The 21,295-nt window shown below is 53.9% G+C and overlaps 1 protein-coding gene across 2 annotated transcripts in view; it reads right to left on the bottom strand.

Annotated features, from left to right (window-relative positions):
• Window positions 1-21,295, bottom strand: part of SKAP1 (src kinase associated phosphoprotein 1) — a 156,908-nt gene that overhangs the window by 10,202 nt on the left and 125,411 nt on the right. For both annotated transcript variants that reach the window (XM_074849158.1, XM_074849159.1), the window contains exons 5-11: window positions 18,832-18,912; window positions 17,855-17,938; window positions 16,261-16,385; window positions 15,440-15,503; window positions 14,492-14,656; window positions 9,133-9,195; window positions 3,259-3,371 (exon numbers count right to left, since the gene is read on the bottom strand). In XM_074849158.1, coding sequence (XP_074705259.1) covers window positions 3,259-3,371; window positions 9,133-9,195; window positions 14,492-14,656; window positions 15,440-15,503; window positions 16,261-16,385; window positions 17,855-17,938; window positions 18,832-18,912 — 695 coding nt within the window. The remainder of the gene's footprint in view (window positions 1-3,258; window positions 3,372-9,132; window positions 9,196-14,491; window positions 14,657-15,439; window positions 15,504-16,260; window positions 16,386-17,854; window positions 17,939-18,831; window positions 18,913-21,295) is intronic.

Below are 21,295 nucleotides of genomic sequence, written 5' to 3'. Positions count from 1 at the left end.
GGGTTAGGGCAAGATTTGGGATGTAGCAACGGGGACGTGCAGGTGAGCCCCCACAGATGGGGCAAAATCTGGGACGCAGCATCGGCGCTGCCTCCCAGGCGCTCGGCCACCCTTTTGTCCTCGCCTGCGATGGGTGTCCCCTCATTTATAAAAATTACCTGGGAGGAATGAGGCTGCCAGGGGCTTGTTCTGGACGATTGGTTCCCGCCGGGGGGGCGAGGGGGCCGGCGGGGGAAGGATGGCCCTCGCTTGAATTTGACCGGTGGGTGACCGTTGCCTTCCAGCTGACCCCGCCGTCCCATCCCCGTCCCTCCCAACTCGGGAGCCTCCCAGCGGGGTTATTAATGGGAGCCAAACGCCGCCAAGCCCCGGGGGCCCATCTCCGCAGACCCCGAGGGGCTGAGCCCACCACCCCGGGATGCAGCTGCGCGCTGAGCCCCGACTGGGCTCATCACACGTTGGCTCCATCACCCACGAGGTTCAGTGCCTGGCGGGGGGGGGGTAGGGGGGGCCGTGACCACCCCTGTGGCCTCTCCCCACGAGCGAGATGGCCCCAAATCCAGGCAAAATGCCACTAGATGTCACCACACGCCTTTCGCTCGGGGTCCGGGGTATGGGAATATGCCCCCCCCCCTCCCCTCTTTCCCCCCCTGCTTTCATTGAAAGCAATTGAGAGAATTAACTTATCCGGTTTTATGGCCTGCTTGTCACATCCAACTAAGCCCACTTAAAATAGGAAGTCTTGCTGCATTCAAATAATTATCATAACGTACAAATCACTCAGCTGGGGGACAAGGGACGGGTGCTGGGGAGAGGGACGCGATGCCAGGGTTTTGCTGGGATTACGACTTCTCCCTCCCCAAATTAATTTCCCCATGTATTAGCCCGGCTGGGCTGCACCGAGCGGGGCAGCGGTGTTTTGGGGGTCCCTGCAGAGCAGGGTGATGAGGTGGGGTATGGGCTCTGCAGCTCGGCCAGCTCCAGCTGTGACCCCCCCACCCCGGGCCCAGCAAAGCGCTGGTGGCACTGGGGTGCAACAAGAAGCCTCCTGCCTGGGTCTGGGGGGGACAGTGAGAAAACCCCTTGACAGTGACAGTGGCATTCCCGGGACCCCCAGTCAAAGCCTCCCGGCGCTGGCACAGGCGCCCAGGCGAGGGGTCGGGGCTGTGGGGACACGGCACCGAAGGGACCACTCCCAGGAGGGATGCGGTGGGTGACGATGCTGCCCTGGCCCCGGGCAGGGCCGTGTGTCCCCTCCGCCGCAGCATCCCGCAGCCCCGGGGCTGTCGAATCGTGTCCCCCCCCCTCCCAGCTACTGATGTCCACTAACCCCCAAATCACTTTTCCCCGCTGTTGATGCTCGAAATGTCAGACAGGACCCGAGCAGCAGCCGGCGTGTGTTTCAAACACACCAGATGGATTTTTATATTAGCTACTATTTCATGTTCAGACAGAGCGACCGCACCGCTAAAACGGCAGCCTCGATGCTGCCGAGTTTGCTTCTGTGAGATTAATTCTGCGAAATTAATTGGGACAAGATTGAAAAGGAAATTAAAATGCAGCTGAGTGAACAGGCTTTTCAAACACCTTTCCCCCCCCTCCCTTCACCACCTCCCTCCTTCCCCCTCTCCCCGGCCCCGCCGCTGCCTCCGTTCTGCGGCGGCCGCGAGCATCCGTCGCACAAAGTAATTTACGGGGGAAAAGCTCTCAGGACCGATCGGTTACGTGTGAGGAAGCCAGCACAAGAGTTGCAATCTGGAGCCACTGAAGAGAGCGAAAACCCTGCCGTGACTCCAAGCTGTGTCCCCGAGCTGGCACGGGGGGTGGAACCCGACCCGCTCAGCCGCCGGCGGGATGGACCGAGGCACCGGGGGCTGCGGGTATCACCCCCAGGGACATCCGTGGGTTGGTCCCGGTGTCACCCTCCTGGATAAACGAGGTGATGAGCCAGGGCTGTGGGTTCAGTGCATGGAGCACGTCAGCCCCGTCCCGGGGGGGCAGCAAGTTGCTAAATGCTGCCATAAAATGCTTGGAGATCCACAGATGGGGAATTCTCAGCCTTCCAGAAAGGGACGGTGAAGCCCAGGCTCAAAGCTGCTCTCTGCTGCTGCCAGGGATGCAGCTGCCTCGGCGGGGACACGCAGGAGCTGCCTCAAACACGCCAGCTAAAAATATCCGTGCCACGGCGGCTGCAAACCGTCGGGGAGGTGGAAGGGCAGCCGTTGGGCCGCGGGTCCAGCCTCGAGGGCTCTCACAGATGGGCAAAACCTCCAGGAGAGGCCTGACGCTGCTGCCGCCGCTCTCCAGCCCATCACCGCGGCAGCCGATGGCCCAGGGCCACCCCGGGGCTACACCAGGATGCCCAACTAAATCTGGTTCTTTTTACCCCAGCTGGAAAATGTGGTCTTGGAGACTTGGAGGTGCTGTTCATCTCCAAAGGTCCGTACCCACCACAGCTGAGCCACCGCTGCCCTTCCCCGCATCGGGTACACTTGACCTTCCCCAGGTGGGTGCTTGCCAAGGGCAGGTGAGGCACAACCACCAAGTTCATCGCTGTTCCCGTGCCAGATTGGGGTGCAAAGCGCGTTGTGAAACGCCGTCTGCACCATGTGACACCCCCCCAGGTTCCTCACCATTCTTGGGGTGCAAAGCGCATTGCAAAACAAGGCTCACCCCCCCCCCCCCCAAGTTCATCGCTGTTCCTGTGCCAGATCGAGGTGCAAAGCTCGTTGCAAAACATCACCCATAAAACACAACCACCCCAGCTGGGGCCACCGTGGTCCGGCGGGGACCGGCTGGGAGGCAGGACAGAGCCCTGCAGGGACAAGCAGGGCAGGAGAGGGTCACAGGCACCGGTGGCTCTGCTCTTGCCCCCGCAGACCTGTTAATGCAAACACTTAATTTATTCACCTGCGTGCGCCTGCTGAAGGGAGCCCTGGTCACACCCGGCTGAGCAACTCAATTACCCCTGTAATACCTGAGCAACAGCACGTACAGACTCCATTACCATGGAAAAAAAAAAAGAAATAATCTTGCTTTGGGGCATTTGAAATGCCACGTGTGACGGCAGGGGGTACGGGCAGGAGTGGCATTGATGGGGCAGTCACAGAGGGGGGAGTGGGATGCCAGGGTCCCCTCCACTAAATTACTCATTTAACTCTAGACCTTGATTTTTATACCGATTTCGTCAGCTTTTGACCTTGCGCTTGAGCCCCAGCCCCATGATGGTGAACACGGGGCTGCCACCAATGCTCTTACCTTGCTTAGGATGTAGATGAGGTCTCCGCGGTGGAAGGAGAGCTCGTCGGGATGCTCGCTGCTGCAGTCCCACATGCCTTGGTAGTAATTAGTGTAATCGCGCCGGGAACCTCCTGGGGGGAAAAAAAAAAAAGAGAGGTCAGGGTGATGGGGAATTATATGGGGATAAACTGGGGTGGTGGGGTGGGGTGTTGGGGGAGAGAGGTTGGTATTTGTTGCGAAAAGGAAGGAAATGCTGGTGCTATTCATTTTGCATTTCAATTAAAAGGCAGAGGCCAAAGAGGTACTGCAAGAGAAAGGGGCTGCACAATAAATAAATGCAATAACTATCAGTAAATACATGAAAACACGCTGGTAAATGTTTCTGTTTCAGAAAACCCTGAATTAAAGCTGTTTGCTACAAACCACAAAGGGAATCAAAGATGCCTTCGCTCTCTCCCAAGACCCTCATCTCCTTCTCAGGCTCAAACCAAGCTGTCCCCGAGGTGACATCCGTGACCTGGTCAAGGAGGGGACACGTGGCACCAGCACCAGCTCTGCTGGGCAGTGTCCCCGCCATGGTGATGGCTAGTTATTGGCCATGCTAGAGGCCATGGAAGAGGAATATTGTTAATTAACATCGGTATTTGCACGGGGCTGCTGGGAGGAAGCTGGTGGGGAAGGTGATATCCAAGTTTATTTATTAATTAAAGAAGCCAGGCAGGGGATTGCAGTCGGTGGAGCAGGGCCCAGTCAGCAAGGAAACAGCACCGACTGCTCGACTGGGAGGAGGAGCAGGGATGGGAGGAGAGCAGGGAGCAAAGATCTGCCTTCCCCCTGCAATCCCGGGAGGTCAGAGAAGGTCCCAAACCTTCCACAGCACGATACAACCTGATAGCTCAAGTCTGGACCTTCCCATCGAGCTGTGAGTTTGGAAAGGCAGAGCCTCTGCTCGATGCCTGTGCTCACAGTCTGTTGTGGAAAGAGAAGGGACCGCGAACCAGCAAACTCTTTTCTCCCCTTTTTTTTCAGAGAGGCAAATGATCTGTTTGCTGAAAGCCGGTGGGTTTGGGCTGATGAGACTGTTGGCAAACGGTGCCAAGGCTGGGGACTGCCCTGGGCTAAATGTGCGCGTGGGTTTTCTGGAAAACGTCACAGCAGCGTTTCCAGAACAAAACATTTCCATCTTTGTCATCTCAGAATGGCATTTCCCACCCCAGAAACTGCTCCAGAGACCAGAGCCACCACAAAAGGTGGGTCCCCGCTGCGGGGGCAGAAGCGTCCCACCTTGCGATGGGCCCAGATGTGCCTGATGCCAAGCTCTCGTGGAGACAACGACCAGAGGAGATGCTGCTCTGCCCGATTTGCGGAGTGGGGAAGCAACTTGTCCCAACATCCAACAGATCCTTCACAGCATCAAAAAACCACCCCAAAACCCCCGGATTCCCAGTTTTCAAGCTCACAAGATGATGGTTAAAACAGGCTCCTGGACCAAAGGCTTCAGGCAGGAGTCTGCTCTGACGGCACAGCACCAAAGTGGGGGTGAATCCAGATGTCACGACACGGACACCTCCGTGATGTGACCCCCATGGATAATTAAAGCCAGTAAACCACATTTTACAGGGGGGATTTGAGCACCGGGGCTGTACCAGCGGTCTGTGCTGCTCTGCCACGCGGCTGAACCAAGCCCAAAAAGCATAAATAGAAAATATCGTGCACATGTTGGAGGAAATGTTTCTAATATGGTATAAGGGACCGAGTGATAAGGGTGCATCTGGAGTACTGTGCCCAGATTTGATCACCTAAATATGAAAAAGGACATTACAGAGATGGATAATGGCACAGCAGGGAGCAACTGGAATGACTCAGGGACTTGGGGAACTTAAATAGAAAGGCTGGGAAAAAAAAAAAGTAGGTCTGCATCCTTTGGAAAGTATTAAAGGGGGAGCACACAGTGGTGAGGAAAAGATTGTGAAGGGAATAGAAGGAGTAGGAGCTACTGAGTTATTTAAGCTTGTGCTAAGTGCAGGAACCAGAGGTTATGAACTGGAGGCAGAGGAAATATCAGGGCGGGCAGGCGCTGAGCAGGAGGATGAGGCGAGCAGCAGCTTTGGTGGGAGCCAGCAAATTGTGTAATTAACACAAAAGGTTGTTGTGGGAGGGTGTGAGGACAACACGGCGGTGTGGAGAATAACCTGGTACGGGGGGACGGCGCTTGGCACTGACCTGCTGGTGTCCCCTGTGAGACAAGGTTGGGAAAGAGCTGCTGCCGTGGTAGCTCAAAACCCAGAAATTTTATGGAGGATCATCATTAACACTGAGGAGTGATCCCCTCAATCAGCCTCAGCTCCTCTTCAGAGCACTGCTCTGGGTCATTAATGTATTGTGAGGGGAAGGGCGTTTGGGTTGAGATAGAAAATACATCTTCCTGTGAGACATTTCCAGAGGGAAAAGTGCCCATTCCCCACCCGGAGCTCCCCCAGGACAGGGACCGGGCGTCTGCTCGCCCGCGCGGAGGCTGCTGCCGGGAAGCTGGAGTCAGCCTCGTTTCCTGGGAGCACCCGGGAGGTGCCTCCCTATCCCCCATCTGCTCTTTCCTGCTTCTCCAAGCAACAAGAGGACCTTGGAGGCATCTTGCCACCTGCCAAGGAGCGGAGAAAGGAGAAGCCGTGGGTAAAACAGGCTTTGCAGAAGCCGTGCACATGCGCCTGGGCATGACACCCTGCGAGTACAAAGGGGGAAGGTTTTGCTATTGAAGGTTCTTGCTCCCAAAAATTTGTGTATTTTTTCCAACTATGTCAGCCGGTCGGATGGAAGGTCTCACCCCGCCCTCCAACCCCGCCTTCAAAAGGTCAGAATTAATTGCATCAGATGAGGAAGGTGCCTCACGACGGACGCGTGGTCGGGCTCTGCGCTCCATGCCCAGCCGCAGCTTCAAAAGCAACGAAGATGTTTGTGCCAGCTACGCAGAAGATCTTGTTAAAATGAAGACCGTTTGGAAAAAAGGGATCCTGGCTCATATTTTAGCACCTAATAAGGCCAAGGAAGGGAGAATTTCACTCCGCAGCCTCCACAGGGGATGGTGGATGCCCACGATCCTCCCGACCTGCCAGCTCCAGGCTGGGTGGGATGTGGGTCGGATCCAGACAAGCCATCCCACGACTCCTGCGTGAATTCTGCTCACTTTTACAGAAAAGGGTTTATGTTTAAAAAGCCCCAATGCCCCGTCCAGACGTTTAAATCTGTGTTCAGGGCAGAGCTGTGATTTCAGTGCGACTGATTTACACTGATGTAAGTGGGACGAGAGCCTGTTCCCATGTTTATAGGCCCTGGGGTCATTAAGAAAACCAGCCAAATGTGACAACTGCATCATTTTCTTCTGCAGCCTGAGCAGCCCCAAGAAGAGGCTGTGGGAGAGGCACAATCTGCCCCAACCCCTTTGCTTCGGGCGTGTTGCTTCAAAAGTCTGTTGATGCTGAAACCTAATGACAACCGTCTGCAGCTCAGGGGCTTTCACTGCTGTGCTCATGCTAGGTGAAACCTCCTGCCACGCTCAGCGCAGGGGACTGTGACAGGAGGCGGGCTGCGAGGCTTTTTTATTTTCTAAGTAGAGGAATTTTGCTCTGTTTGTATTCAACTGGTAAGCTCGTGCTGCAGCAGCAGCCCCGAAGCCTGTCCAGCGCACAAGGCAGGGATTAAGCAGCCTTGAGCGGAGCAAATGGGTGTCTTGGCAGGAGTAGCCTGAAGCTCTCAGCTGGATTTGCTGGGCTGCTCCAGCATTGTGGCATCCTCGTGGTTCTTAGAAATTAGAAACAATAGTTTCCCATTAGCCAAATGCTCATCTGGCACTTTGGCCGTGTGATATAATTAAGAAATAGCCCCTTCCCTCCCTCCCTGCAGCCCGGCCCTCTGCTCAAGGACTCCCGTCATCTCTTTCTCGCCCTTGGTCCAGTTGGACAGAAGCAAAAATGACCAAGGCAAAAGGCACGGGGGCTGGGGTTCCTGGCGCTGTGATAACCTTTCCCTCTTGAAACGCAGCCCAGCATTTCAGAAGCAAGAGTCTAATATATTATTTAGCGTAAAACCAGACACAGGACTTAAAGCAATCATGACAATGCTAATAACTAAACCAGTTATAACGATTAACAACAATTACAACCGCCAGGCAGATGCTAATGAGTACGAGCAGGGTGTTTAAATGGCTGGCAGGGCTGTGACAGGCGAGAGCCAAAATCCTCAGGGTGGCCTTGGGGTGCAGGTTCATCGTCACCTCTGGCACCAGCCCATCACGGAGCCGTGCTCTGCTCCCCGCTGATCCCCACCTTGAGCTGGAAAACCCACGGGGGAGCTGCTTTTCTGCCGCCCCGTCCTTTGGATGTTTAAATGCTGGGGCGGTTGTGAAAGGCAAAGAAAAATGCGCGTGTGTGCGTGTGCACGTCCCATCACCTTCTGCTTTCCTTACGCCATGCTGAGGAGGCTCCAGGAAAAGCGTGCAGTCCCGCTCTGTGACCACGGTACAGTTTATAAAGAGCGGGACGTCGTTTTTTCCGAGCTCTGGGTGCTGGTACCGGCTGCAGCTGCCACATGCTCCAGTGGCCAAATAAGTCATCGTGCCGGGGGGGTGGGAAACAAGCTCTGCAAAACCACAAGGAGTGGAGAAACGCTGACTTGCTCCGCTCTCTGCAAGCAGCTGGGACTCAACCCTGTCTGTGCTACCAAGATTTCAGCAGAAACAGCCCTCCTGGGCTGGGGACAACTGGCCAGGAAACATCCAAGGGGTTTGATGTTGAAACTGTTGGATCAGGCTTTTCAGAAACACCGTGAGGTTGGGCATGGGGGCTCTCAGACTGCTGGGAGGGGTAAACCAGCTTGGGGTGCTCCAGCATTCAAGAGAGCACAAGCACAAGCCGGTTTAGCCACCCACCATCCACAGCATCCAACACCAAACCCCTCGGGTCTCCATCACCCAACTAACAGGATGCTTGCTGTGGGTCCCCAGCCGGGCAGGCACCCCACGAGCTGAGCATCACCAAGGTGAGACCATCCCCTCCAAACTCTGGAGAGGGAGGATGTCTTGGGAATCTCTCCCGAGCCGGGCTTTGCCAGGAGGATGTGTTTCCCCGAGCGGGGTGGCAGGAAGTCCCCAGCCAGATCAGCCCCGGCTGCTCGGACACAAGCGCTGTTTTCCTGCGCCGGGGCGGAAGCGGCGATGGAAAGTGAAGCAGGTGGGATCAGGGAGGAAACAGATTTTCCGCTCCTGTCCCACGGTGCAGGTCCTTAAGGAAAAAGCAGGGGTGGGGCCCTGGTGACCATGGCAGGCTCTTGGGCTGCCAGCGCTGGTTCCTGGGGTGGTGGTGCGCATCCTTCCGGCTTCCCGCGCAGAGATCCCTCCCTGTGGCGGCTTCCTCTGGGCCTCGACTTGCTTCCTGCCCTCTTTCCAGGCTGTTTCTGCCCCAGTGCCTCTCCCCAGCCCTTTGGGATGTGTCGGGAGGGCTGTCTCCCTCTCCGCGGTCCTGGTGGGATGAGGGGCAGGGACGGGTGAGCCTCCATGGGAGATTCAGCAGCACACAGATCTCAGCGGGCAGGAGAGGGGATGGATGTTGGGGCTCGTCCGTGGAGAGCTCACTAAGGCAACTCCCCATGGGGTGTCAGTCTGAAAAGGAGAGGCATCCCCCATTCCCACAGCATGGAGAAGATGGGGTGAGCTCCCTGAGCCCGAGTCGTCTGCACTTCACCAGCTGCAGAGCCTTCTGTCACCCATTAGTCTGCTCCTGGGACCTCTCCCACTCTCCACACACCCTCCATCACCACCCACACCCCAGGATGCTTGAAGATGGCTGGACTCAGACCCCCCAACCATGACCTGGAGGTTGCCAAAGCAGGGTGGGCTCTTACCGCTTCTCTGTCTGATCCCAGCATCCTCCTGGTCCTCTGGGAAGGGAGGTTCCAGCTCCTCATCTGGGGGGGGGGAAACAGGGCAGAGAAGTCAGGGGAAGGGCTGTGAGAGTTATGCTGCACCAAACCCCCAGGCAGGCAGAGGGCTGCGAGAGCATCCGACTGTCAGAATAATAAATTCCTGGCTTAATTGTGAAGAGTGGAAGGGAGGAAGTCACAGATAATATTTTAAAACGAGTTGCATAAAAATATGAATTGTTGTTAACACTGGTAAAAACAAATCACTTATTATAGCCTCATAAATTTAAGCAGCACTTTGCCGAGTGCCCTATAGGAAGAGATGCTTCCTGTGCAGGACTCACAGCCCAGAGAAAACGAGACACCGAGGAGAAATGCCAGGACAGAGAGGAGAGGAAGGATGGGAGACAGAAACAGAAATTAAGGAGGAGAAAGAGGAACCCAGGCAGCGGAGGGCAGGGTATGGAGGATGGGGAAAGAGGATGCAAGAAAATAATAAGAAATACCATGGAAAAGGTTAAGGACAGAGGGGCTGGAAGTCATGAGGAAGCCCTGCGAAAATGGCTAGAGACTGGTGGGAGCAAGGATCTACACATAAATAAGTTTAAATAAGATTATTTAACACCAAGCCAGGTCCAACCCATCCAGCCTGAGCTGCTCTGGGCGTGGGGACAAGTTGGGTGCACAGCACCCACATTAGCTGCCGCCCCAGCGCCGCCTTCCTTCTGCAACCACAAAGACTAGAAGCAACTTAATAAAATAACATGAACAAAACCCAATTCTGAAACGTTTCAGAAAGCCAACGCTCAGGCAAATTGCTCATCTGCACCTCCTGCACTGCTGCTGGCAAAGGGCTGTTGGGGGATCGTGGGGCAGCCCCGGCACGGCTGAGGTGTCCCGGTTGCACCTTGGGGGACGTGGCTTTGCTGTCACCTTTAGGCAGAGCCAGGAGAAGCCAAACCTGGCACTTCTGCTGCTCCCACGGCACCTGCTCGCAGGGCAGGGACGTGCTGCTGCTGCTCGGCACCTTCCGAGGATGCAGCCCCAGCCCCAACCGTCTCCCCCCACCCCGTTGCTGATCGATGCAAACCAGGTCAGACCTCCGCTGCCAATTACAAATTGCATCCCAAGTTGGAGGGTCAGTGCAACTGCTCCCCCATTAGACGGGAAGCGGCACCAAAAATCTTTTCTAAATAAATCAGACTTTATTGTAAAACTCGGCTACTGACGAGACAGAATCTCATTAGCATTGATTTTAAAATAAATTATTGAAAGTGGCTTTTGCCTGCTCTTTGCATTTGTAAAAGAGAAAGTAAACGTATCTGTGACAGCGCTCTCCCCCCATCATTCCCATGCACGTGCCCCGAACCCCCGCATCTGGATTTCTTTATACTTTAACCAATAGCACTGAATCCTGTTTTGGCATGAGATGGAGGGTGGTCAAACCGGCTCCCACACACCACAAAAACCCCAGAGCCACCCTCCAACGCGGGGCAGCGCCATTCCCCCACCGCGGTGGGTGACACCTGCACCCAGGGTCCCCCCACGGCCACCCCCTGGGGCTCGCATCTGCGCCTGCATCCTGCAGGCACCGCTTCCATCCCGGAGCCGGCCTGTCCTCAGGAAACCTCTTCCCAGAGCCCTTCTCACACCTCCCGGCACGCACACAAGTTCCTTGGGAAGCGACAGCCGGTTCAGGAAAAAACGTGCCACGGAGGAAACGCCGCCGCTGGGTTTCTAAGATGAGCAGAACCGCGTGAATCCTGCACAGGGAGGGGGGTTAGTGCTGCCAGCTCCCTGCCTGGACGTGGTGCTGAGCAGCTGTGGGTGCCCTGATGATCCTGGAGAGATGTATCTGTCCTGCTTCCTCCCTACTTTCCTGGGAACCCCCCTCCCAGATTGCAGAGCTGGTCCCCCTCGTTAGCATGGCTAATGGGGAGTCACATTTACAGCCCCCAATGAGCTCAGGCAGCTCTGTGGGTGCCTCAGCCCCTCGCCCCACATAGAGCTGCCATCCCCCCACATCCTCACTCCCCAGGAGCCAGGCGAGGTTGTCAGGCAGGGGCTGGGGAGCCTTTCCAGAGCAGCCCCCTCTCCCTCTCGGGCCATTTTTTTCTATATTTGATGGAATGGGGCACGTTCTAACCAGAAATCAAAGCCAGGGGCCCCATCCCTGTTCCCATCGCCCACCTGAGACATTAGCTGGGCAGTTGACTGCCCCATGGCTTGGACAAGGTGCTCTCCTGTGTTTCAGTCCTCTGTGCCTCAGTTTCCCTTTCGTTTCAGAGCCTCTGCCGTGCCAACCGCTCACTCTGTGCCTTTTGCAAAAGGTGCTCGGAGGAGAACCCCAGGTGACGCCTGGTCCCCGCTCAGAGCTGGCTCCTGATGGACGGAGCCTTTGCGGAAGGAAGGGAGGGGAACTCACATGGGATTTTTCTCAGGAAAACGTGGTGGGGAGGCAGCTGGCTGGCACAGCTTCCCCTCGGCTGACAGCAGCCAGCCCCACTCGCCCTCCCGCACCCCATCTTCTCCTGCAACGCTGCAGCAGGGCCAGCCATGGCCTCTCCCTGCCCGCAGCACGGGTGCAAGACCCTGGGATGGCCGTGGTGGAGGCACCAATCCTGGCGTGCTGCTGAGCCCTGCTTGCCCCGTGGCTTGTGCTGCGCCACGCTGGCCCCCAGGCACAGTCCTCGCAGATTTTGAGCTGTGCAGTTCGTGAACGGGGCCCGTGGGGATGCGACAAGGTCCCCTCCACACCGCAGCCCCGCAGCCTGTTGCCACCAGGTGCTTTTCTGAGTCAAGTTTGGAAGCGACGCTCTGCCTTCCCAGGGCCTGGGTGTTTGATCTCAGCCAATATCTGGATTTTATAGTGATGAATCAGAGGGAAATGCTGAAAAAAATGAATATCCTGGGGGCTGTACTGCTTCCCCCTACGCTGCCTCCCTGTGCAGAGCATCACAGCCTCGGCCACACCACCTTCCAGAAAATGCCTTTACTGGGGCAGCACGTCCCCGTGGGCAGCCCTGGGCACCCACACCCGGGCTCCAGAGCCCCACAGCAGCCCCCAGCCCCAGGCATGGCCGGGGAACCGGGGGCTGCGCACCCCACCGCTGCGCCGGAGCAGCCTGGGCGTTGGGCAGATTCTCAGAGGAGCTGTGTTTTAATGTAGCAATTTGATTCAATTTTCCACTCTATAAAATTACCCATCACTGCTCGTTGCTTCCTAACAGACACCTTCACTCTTAATTTAACAATCCTATCGAATTCTGCCAGGGAAATTGGAAAAATTTATCACCTGTGAAATTTTATTTTTCCTTGGTTGTATCTGTTTTTGTAAAACTTCATTAACGACGATGACTTGCTGAGGAAATTATCTCTTCATCTTCCCCCCCCCTTTCTCTTTTTCCCTCTCCCTCTTTCTCTATTTTCACTCGGGACACGAGGGAGGCAGCTGGATCCAGAGGAGACCCCGGCTTGGATGGGGACTTGCCCTGCGCTTGCTGGGGTGTCCCAGGGGTGTGAAGGGCCAAGGGGGGGATGAGCTCAGGGCAGACCAGACCTCTCCTACCTGCCCCCGAGCCCTGCGACTGGTTTCTCACCACTCACACACCAGGCATCTGCCTCTACAGCAACGTGCCACCACCACCTACGTTAAGCTGGCAGGGAAAGGGGGTCTGCGGGGGGTAAAAACTTGCCCAGCCAGCAGACACCTGCACCGTGTCCGAGCTGGGATGGGCAGGACAGAGAGCCCAATAAAAGCCCATAATGAAAGGAAGGGTTTGGCTGGGATGTTCCCTCCTCCACCACCGATCCGCACGTGGGAGCAGGAGAGCAACATCGGTGGGGCCCAAGGGCAGAGCTGGCTGGCAGGGTTGGCTCCAGCTCTTTCGAGACACTCTGCATCCCAGAGCAGGGGCAGCGGTGGGGTCTGTCCTTAAACCCACCCTGTGCAAGCTCCTAGGGGCTGCTGTGGGGCTCTGGAGCCCGGGTGTGGGTGCCCAGGGCTGCCCCCAGGGACGTGCTGCCCCAGTAAAGGCATTTTCTGGAAGGTGGTGTGGCCGAGGCTGTGATGCTCTGCACAGGAAGGCAGCGTAGGGGGAAGCAGTACAGCCCCCAGGATACGCATCACCATTAGCCACGTAGGTGTGGAACAAAATCCTCACGGCTAATCCCTGCTCTGCAGCCAGCGTTGGCAGCCTCGAGGCTGCCAGGGATGCTGAAAGCCCTTGGCCTGACCGACCGTCAGCAGCTCACACGCACACCAGCCCAGGGACCACCACGCCGAGGGTCCTCCCAGAGAAGGAGGAAGCTGCTCCCCAAAGAGCTGAGGGTGTAAACAGAGGAAAGGAAGGTCAGAAAGGAAAGACGAGAGATGGGCAGAGGCTGAGGGTTTGCTCAGGGTTGTGCAGGCAGCCCCAGAGCCCCAGCTCCGCTCCCGGCAGCTGCCTGGATGCCACTTGCAATCCGCTGAGCAGAGATTTCCTTCGGCAGCAATAACAAGACAAAGATCTCGGGCACCATAAAACTTCCTGGTGCGTTTAATTTTTTTTTTTTTTTTTGGTTTAAATCACTACAAATATAAAGTTCTGAAATAAATAAGAAGAAACAAGGACCTATTTTGCATCTCTGAACGGAGACACCAAGGGACCCTGCTCTCAGGGATGGGGTGCAGAGGGCTGGGGGATCCCAACCTCAGCGCAGAGGCAGAACAGCACGCGGGTTTGAATGAGGCTCAGGTGACCCGTTGACCAAGCCCTGGGGCATGTCACACCGTGATTTCTGCTATAACGGTAAGAAATGTTGCAGACCGTGTCACCCTCGCAGGCTGTTTGGTTCTGTGCCAGGAAGATCGCTCCTGGCTCCTTTAACCAGTAGCCGCTGCCCTGCTACCTCCAGACCTCATGCACTGTTAGTGAACAAGCACTTGTCTTTAATGCGGTTATTTTATCATCTCTTGGAAGGCCAGTAATTGTGTTACAGCCATGACTGCATGCCCAGAAGGGAGCATTTTCATCATCTAAAGTCTGATTTTCCAGGTAACACAGCCCAGAGATTCCACTCTCACCAAACTTAATATTACTCGAGCTGAACGGAGCACAACCTCTAAAAGCTGCCTCACCTGAATTTACAAACCCTCCGCCTCACCAGAACAGAAAGGGTTTGGTCTTGCGGTCCATCAACCAGTCTGAACAAAGAAATGGGGTCAAACCTTTGAGTTATGGGTCCCTTAAACTCAGCAGAGTCCTAGACGTTCATTCCCATCAACACGTTGAGTGGCCAAGATCTCCTGTCACGTTTGCAGGGCTGAGGCTAGGGGATGGCTCGGGTTTTGGTTGCTCACCTGGCAACACCTCGTAGATGTCATCCTCTTCCCTCTCAACATTTGGCTCATCCTGATTCAGGGTAGTATTGTGGGATGTTGTGTTCACAGAGTCAGAACTGTCCACGTCATTGTAGAGCTCCTCGTCATCCTCCTCATCATATGGGATAGTGAGGGAGCTCAGGTCTGGCAGGAGAGAGCAAAAGCGTGGTGAGAAAGAGCAAATCAAAGTACTAGCTGGGTGCTGATACTTTCAGTGAGTTGAAATCAAGTAACAAAGCCTGTGCTGCTGTACTTTGTGCCCATCATGGACCTTGCTCGGCCCACGAGCACCTGGTGTAAAGAAAATGGGATGGAAGCTGAGAACAAGCTAAAACAAAGGAAAAGCCCAAGAGAGGATGGCAAATGCCAGAGACCAAAGCCAAATTCAACACGTGCCTCAAGGAACTGAGCCTGACCCCATTCCTGGGGAGCTGCCTATGGTTTCCAGAGGGTTTCCATAGTCAAGGCTGGAGCCTTGCCTCAGTTTTTCTGGTCTCAAACTGGAGCAACTCCAGTGGAGCCAAAGCAACAGCCTGTCCTTCATCAGCCAAGCACAGAACAGCAGATCTGTGACCCTGGCAGTGAGGAGCGATTCCCACCCTTTTCTTGTCCCCACTTGGTGACACTTGCAGCCTTAGAGAGATCACAGGGCTCTATTCTCTAAAAACAGCCAAAAGCACTGGGGAATTGAAACCAAATGCCTGTGGGCTCCAATCAACCACCTCTTTTTAAGCACCTGCTCGAGACAGCAAAGCCCCAGAACGTCTCTTTTGCTAAGAGGGGATGCTGGGACCCCAGCAAGGTCCTGGCAACCAGCACAAGCCCATGAGTTGATGGAAGGAGCAGCCCAGGCTGGGTGGGAAGGTGCTGCCAGGATCTGCCCAAACAAACAGGGCGCACTGGCTTGGGCCAAGCTGCCAGACTCACCTTTCAGGAGGAACTGGATCTGATCCACCCAGTCTTCAGCCTCTGCTGGGCTTGGGGCTGTGAACTGAAGAGAGGTTCACCTGTTATTGTGCTGCTTCTTGTGCGTAAGAAGAGGAAAAAGATTTGCAGCTAGAACAGGAGATGGAGTACCTGGATCTGCCATTCTCGACCCTGTGACTTTGGGAAAGCCATTTCACTGCTTTATCTGCCTATTCCAAACAGGGAAACAGAAGCGGAACAAGGCTAGACTATCCCAGAGGAAGGCTGTCAAGCCTAATTTATTAAAATAATTCAGATGAAAACCACAATCCCCACTGAATATACTATACTGACTCTGAACCAAGACTCTGCATCCAAAACCTGCCTGAAGCTCAGGAAGGCTCTCATGCACACTTTGTGGATTGGGCCAGGTTTTTCATTACACCAGTTTTTAGGCTCCCCCCTGGATGCTCAACTAACTGAAGGTTTAATTTTAACCTGGCTCTGAACTGCTTGTTTGAAAATGGGCTTTCCAAACCCAATCCTCTACTGCTTCTACCCCATGTTCTCACTTAACCCTCGTGCCCCACAAGTGCAAAGAGAGCCCAAGATCACTCTCGTGCCAAGGGAAAGTCCATGCTGAGATGACCTGCCAAGAAGGAGAAGCATCGTCACCTTCTGCAGGGCTTTTTGGTTTGTTTTACCAGGGGGGGTTGGAGATTTGCAGCCTCCCTGACGCCGCAGGTCCAGCCTGCACCTCTGACCCCAGACCTGGGACCGTGCACTTTTGTGCTTAGTGCTCACACCAGCACAAAAGGTCCATTTCTTCCCCCAGGTCCTACCTCGTAGGTGCGTTTTCCGGGGCAGATTAACTCGAAACAGCATCTTTTTCGAGAGTCTTTGCGGAGATGGAAAGCCAGTCGGGCACTATAGTGCTCAATGGAGAAGTTGCCTTTCGGTTGCTTGCCTGGAAGAAGAGAAATGTGTTAAATCTGGAGTTTGCATCTTTTTATCAAGCTTGCAGTACTGCTGGGTGGTGCAGATGTCTGTTGCCCACGTAGGGAACCCGAGGTACACCACGTGTCAATGGGAAATGGCCAGAAAAACCCCTTCAGTCTCAGCATGTCCACCCCCAGGGAATCCAAAGGGAATATTATAAAATCTTCATAAAGACACAGTAAAGAGGATGCCCTTTTAAGCCTCAAGAGATTGTGAACAGCCAGCAAAAGGTTGCCAGGGTCAGAAGGTTGCATGAGATGAGCTGGCTGTAATGAAGCAGAGACCACTGTGTGCTTGGGGAAATATGATACCAATGATTATTCTGCTGGTAAGGCATTAACGGGCTGGCGTACAGGAAGAAATACTTAGTGGAGCCTTTGAGAATTGGCCTACGGATCTTGTCGATGCGCGTGCGCGGCTGGTGTCAGCCAGGGTGGAGAGAGGGAACTTCGTTGCTGTCATCTGAGGTGTCTTTATTCACCCCAGCTCATTATTTCCTTATGAATCTTCTTGAGGAAGCGTGGGAGCACGATTCAGGCAGTTGCTCTTAACCTTTTTTTGATTTGCAGATCTTTAAGAAACTTCCAGGGGTGAGGTCAAGCCCTATACAAGGATTTCAGCCCATCGCTAACAGGTTTGCTTTACCCTGTTGTCTTCTGGAGAGCATTCGGAAGCTGACAACCGCTCATCCCTCACAAAACCAACCAAATATCAACCCTTGGCTTCAACACCGACCTCTGCTAGTAGCTCGTACCCCTGCACATCCCCTGCCAGGGTGAGAGGCGTTGGGAAGCTCGTCTGGAAACTAAAAGTGCTCAAGATCCTCAGACAAAGGATGTGGAAGAAGGACAAAGACCCAGCTTCATCCCCGTGACCCACTGGAGTTTAATCCTGTCCTAGCTGCAGACTGGTCACTGTAAACCAAGGATGTACGTGTGTATTTTGTAAGCTGTTAGCATGCTGTCTTTCTGGATGGGTGGAACAGAGGAAGGCCATCTATCTAATCATGCCAAACTCTGTTGGAGATATTAGCTGTCTGTTTATATGTACCTGATGGAGCATGACTGCAAAATATTTATATACACTGACACACGGATTATATACAGTCACTTAGGGGGTTGAAGCCCAGCTGATGGCTAATGGAAAACTTGGTACATCATTTTATTTACGCACAGCTCTGTTCCTGGGTCTCTCTTCTTTTGTCCCATACCATCAAGGTGTTTCGGGGCGGGGGAAGCAAGCTGAGCTCTACCTTTCTAGAACCTGCTTGTTATGCCTTGATAGGGAATTACAACCTTCCCACGGTATACGCTTTTCTCTTGTCAGCTCTTAGTCTGTCCCGCAGCAAGGGCTCTCCAGTTCTCTTTTCCAGCCCTGTCTGTGCCCTCAGCCACCACCCAAAGTTTGGGGACCAGGGGCAGATACCTCACCACTTACTTTTCTCGTTGGCATAGTAGTAAAAGGTCCTTCTGTTGAGGACACACCACCGCTTCTGCCACTCTGAGCTGAAAAAGCTGTGCTCTAGAAAGAAAAGGGCAGCAAAAGAGTAAAAAATACTCATTTCTGTTCTTTCATTGTATGCTTCAGATGAACATTTAGGGGAAAGAATAATTTTTTCCCAACAAAATCCTGCAGATTTCTCGCACAAAATTCAGGCAAAGCAAATTTAGATATAAAACCTCAACCAAGGAGAGCCAGTTGACCAGGCTGGAGCCCCTGCAAACCTTCCCAGCTCTCCAGGAAGAGCTGAGCTGAGCTGCTGTGACCCTTAGTCCTGCTAACTGGGAAAGAACACAGCTTTGGGTTAAACCTCCCTAATTGAGGTTCAAGCAAATGTCTTTTACTCTGTAATTGGAGCAAGCTAAAACATGCACAGGGCCAGTTACACAGATCAGCTGACAGCCATGAGGAAAAAAGGGTTGTTCTTGCTTCATACCACCTGTCATACAGTAAATAAATCAAGATAAAATCTGAGTGATGAGGAAATAATTTGTAGCTTTCACAAGAGTCAGTACAATCAAGATAAACCTGAGGCTGACTCACAGTCCTTATCTCGACTTGCTAATGTGTGTGATGCTACGAACTACCTTGTCTTCACTGGGATTTTATCCTCATTAGGTAGTGCTCGTTAGAAGGGCACATCTTGCCTTAGAGGACTGGGCTGCTGCTTAATTCAATTTCTGGGTTTTAATCTTTGTGCAGTTTGATGATCTGCAAAAGAGAATAAATAAAGGCTGTGCCCTCCCTGTGTGTATGATGCCTAAGAAAAGCCTGAAAGATTCTGCATGCGCCTAGAGATAAATCTGCAGAAAGATGTATTTTTCTGTTTGTTCTTCATCTGAAAACTTGCATTCTTGGTAATTCTGGGGTGACATGCCCAAACCTTATCTTATAATGTACTTGTCAGGCCTTACCTCGAGACCTCTTCTCCAGATATCCTTGCTTCAAAATGTTCCCTGTGTCTTGAACAGGCTTCAGCGCGAACTCCTCCAACCCTAGAGAGAGCAGAGCAAAGCAAAGCCTTGGGATTTCCCATTTGCACAACCCCTCAGCCCAACATTTTCAGCCCCTTTCTCTGCAGAAGAGGCTTGGGAAGGCAGATCAGCGGCTGGAGGCGAAAATCACGGTCTATCACAATCTCACCAGCTATTCCCAATCCTGGTTGCAGGATCCCAGAAGCCCTCAAGGAAATCAGGACCACAATTCACACAGCTACACAGACCCGTCCTCAGCAAGCTGATGCTCAGCCCTTTACCCCCCAGCCAAGGCTCGCTGGGTTCCTGGGAGGCAGGATCTGGGCAGGTTTATGGGCTTGGAAAACACAATCCCTTTGTCCGATGTCTGGTCTAACCCAGACCACGGCGCCTTGCCCAGGCTGGCGGATGGACCCTGTGGCCACGGAGAAGCTCTGGCGCTCACTGCACGAGGGGATGGCCTCATCCTACCCCCAAAGCCAGATGTCCCCAAGCCATGGCTTGCTGCTGAGCAGGTCTCCCCCTCCTCTCCTGCTCATCATCATTATAACTTGTATTAAAACACTAAAACTGACTCGTGTACTAAAACACTAAAAATGACTAATTAAATGCCACTAATCACCTCCCCAGTGCCCAGCCTTGGCAGCCTTTTCCATAGGAACAACTTCCCAGAATCCCAGGTCACAAGAGCTTCCCTTGTTTTCTTAGTGTGTCTCCCCAACATCCAGCTCCCGGCCCAATCCATCCCCCCTGCCACCTCCCTCCTTCAGAGGCTATTTTCATTTTTGTGTTTTATAGTTTGCAAACTCTGGGCTCGCTATAAATCCTCCACAAATGGGTCTCGGGGCGAACGGCGGACACAAAGACACGCAAAGTTTGGGTTGGTGGGAAGGCTCCCCTACGTCTGTCTCCTCTGTTGGCTGGAAACCGGATCCTTCAAAGACCAAATCCTCGGCTTGTGCAAAGCTGTCCGAAGCGATTCAGATTAGAGGAAGCTCCGGATGCTGTGGGCTTGCCCCTCTGCAATGCCTGGAGGACACAGACAGCCCTTTCCCGCATGGGGAAATCTTATTTCTCTCCAGTATAAGTTGGGTTGAGCTCACTTCTGAGTCTGCTCCGGAGAAATGCAGCGTGGCAGCTTCAGCGAGGATGGAAAGGAGCAGGGTTTCACCTTTAGTATGTGCAACTCACTGCACAAGCCGTCGGGGAGCTGAGGGGAAATTGAGACCTTCCTACAAATAGCGCTGAACATCGGGTTTATTATTTTTCTTATAATGAAAACAAACAAGGATGCTGAAAAGGACCTAAATTCTCCTGCAGGGTTCCGACTGGTCACTATCAGAAGATTTTTCCCAATGCAGGGGCTGCGCAGAATAATGTCCCGAGCAGCTCCTGCACCCTCAGAGATGGGACCCTGCGCTGCCTCCGGCTCTAATGGCACTTGTTACCATCTTGAATTTGGGGAAGGGGCTCTGCAGCAGGCAGCCCATCAGCCCCAGATGGGTTGGCAGAGTAGCTGTGAGCAGAGGCCACAGTGTCCCCAGCACTGCCACCTCCCAGGGCACCAACCTGGCATCCCTCCTCTGTGCACAGGTGAAGGCACCTGCCTGGCACAAACACGCTCAGGCTTTTCTCTAGTGACGCTGAGCATCTGACTTGTGAAAAGGCACATTGTCTTCTCAAATCCAAGCCCCAACCCCTTTTGCTAATGCAAATCTAAATGTCATTTTATGGGATATTTATAATTATGAAAATGGGACGGTGTTGCCGCATGCACAGGGAGACCCTGCGAGTATGAATATTACATTAATGTACCCAACACCAGCTCGCTGATCCCGCTGGCAGGAGCATAAGAAATGCTTGAGTGAAACTTTTATTTAGACGTTAAGAATCCAGGCCCCAGCGGGGTGACGGAGGCAGCCCCGGCGAGATCCCATCAGCGCGAGCGCTCGAATTGAATTACCCAGGGGGGAAGGCAGGAGCTGCGAGTGCTGCTTTGCTTATTTAATTTCATTTACTTTCAGTACATTATCAGCATGGGGCTTCCCTCTGCCCCCCGTTCCCCCAAGAAAACCGGCTGCGGAAATTGCCAGTGTGCAGGATGCTGCTGCTGCTTGAGCCAAGGCAGGGATGCGTCTGGCCACCCCGGTCCTCCTTGGGATGTGCTTTCTGCCCTTTCCTCGGTTGCCAAGAGAGATTTGGGGGAGCGCAAGGACCTTTCAGACACCACAAAGAACAACCAAAGTGGGGAAGCAGCACGATGGGAGTCAGCAACAACCTCTTCCAGCCCCACATCTTCTCTCTTCACCCATTTCTTGGCGCTTGCCTGTAAGCAGGCAGGACCCCTGGCATAGCTCCTGCCTTCTCAGTTGTGCTTTGCCCTATTTGAGATCAATTTTCCAGC

The sequence above is a fragment of the Strix aluco genome, chromosome 24 (genome assembly GCF_031877795.1).
Source record: "Strix aluco isolate bStrAlu1 chromosome 24, bStrAlu1.hap1, whole genome shotgun sequence".
Taxonomy (NCBI): Eukaryota; Metazoa; Chordata; class Aves; order Strigiformes; family Strigidae; genus Strix; species Strix aluco.
This window is presented reverse-complemented; position numbering and strand designations above follow the sequence as displayed.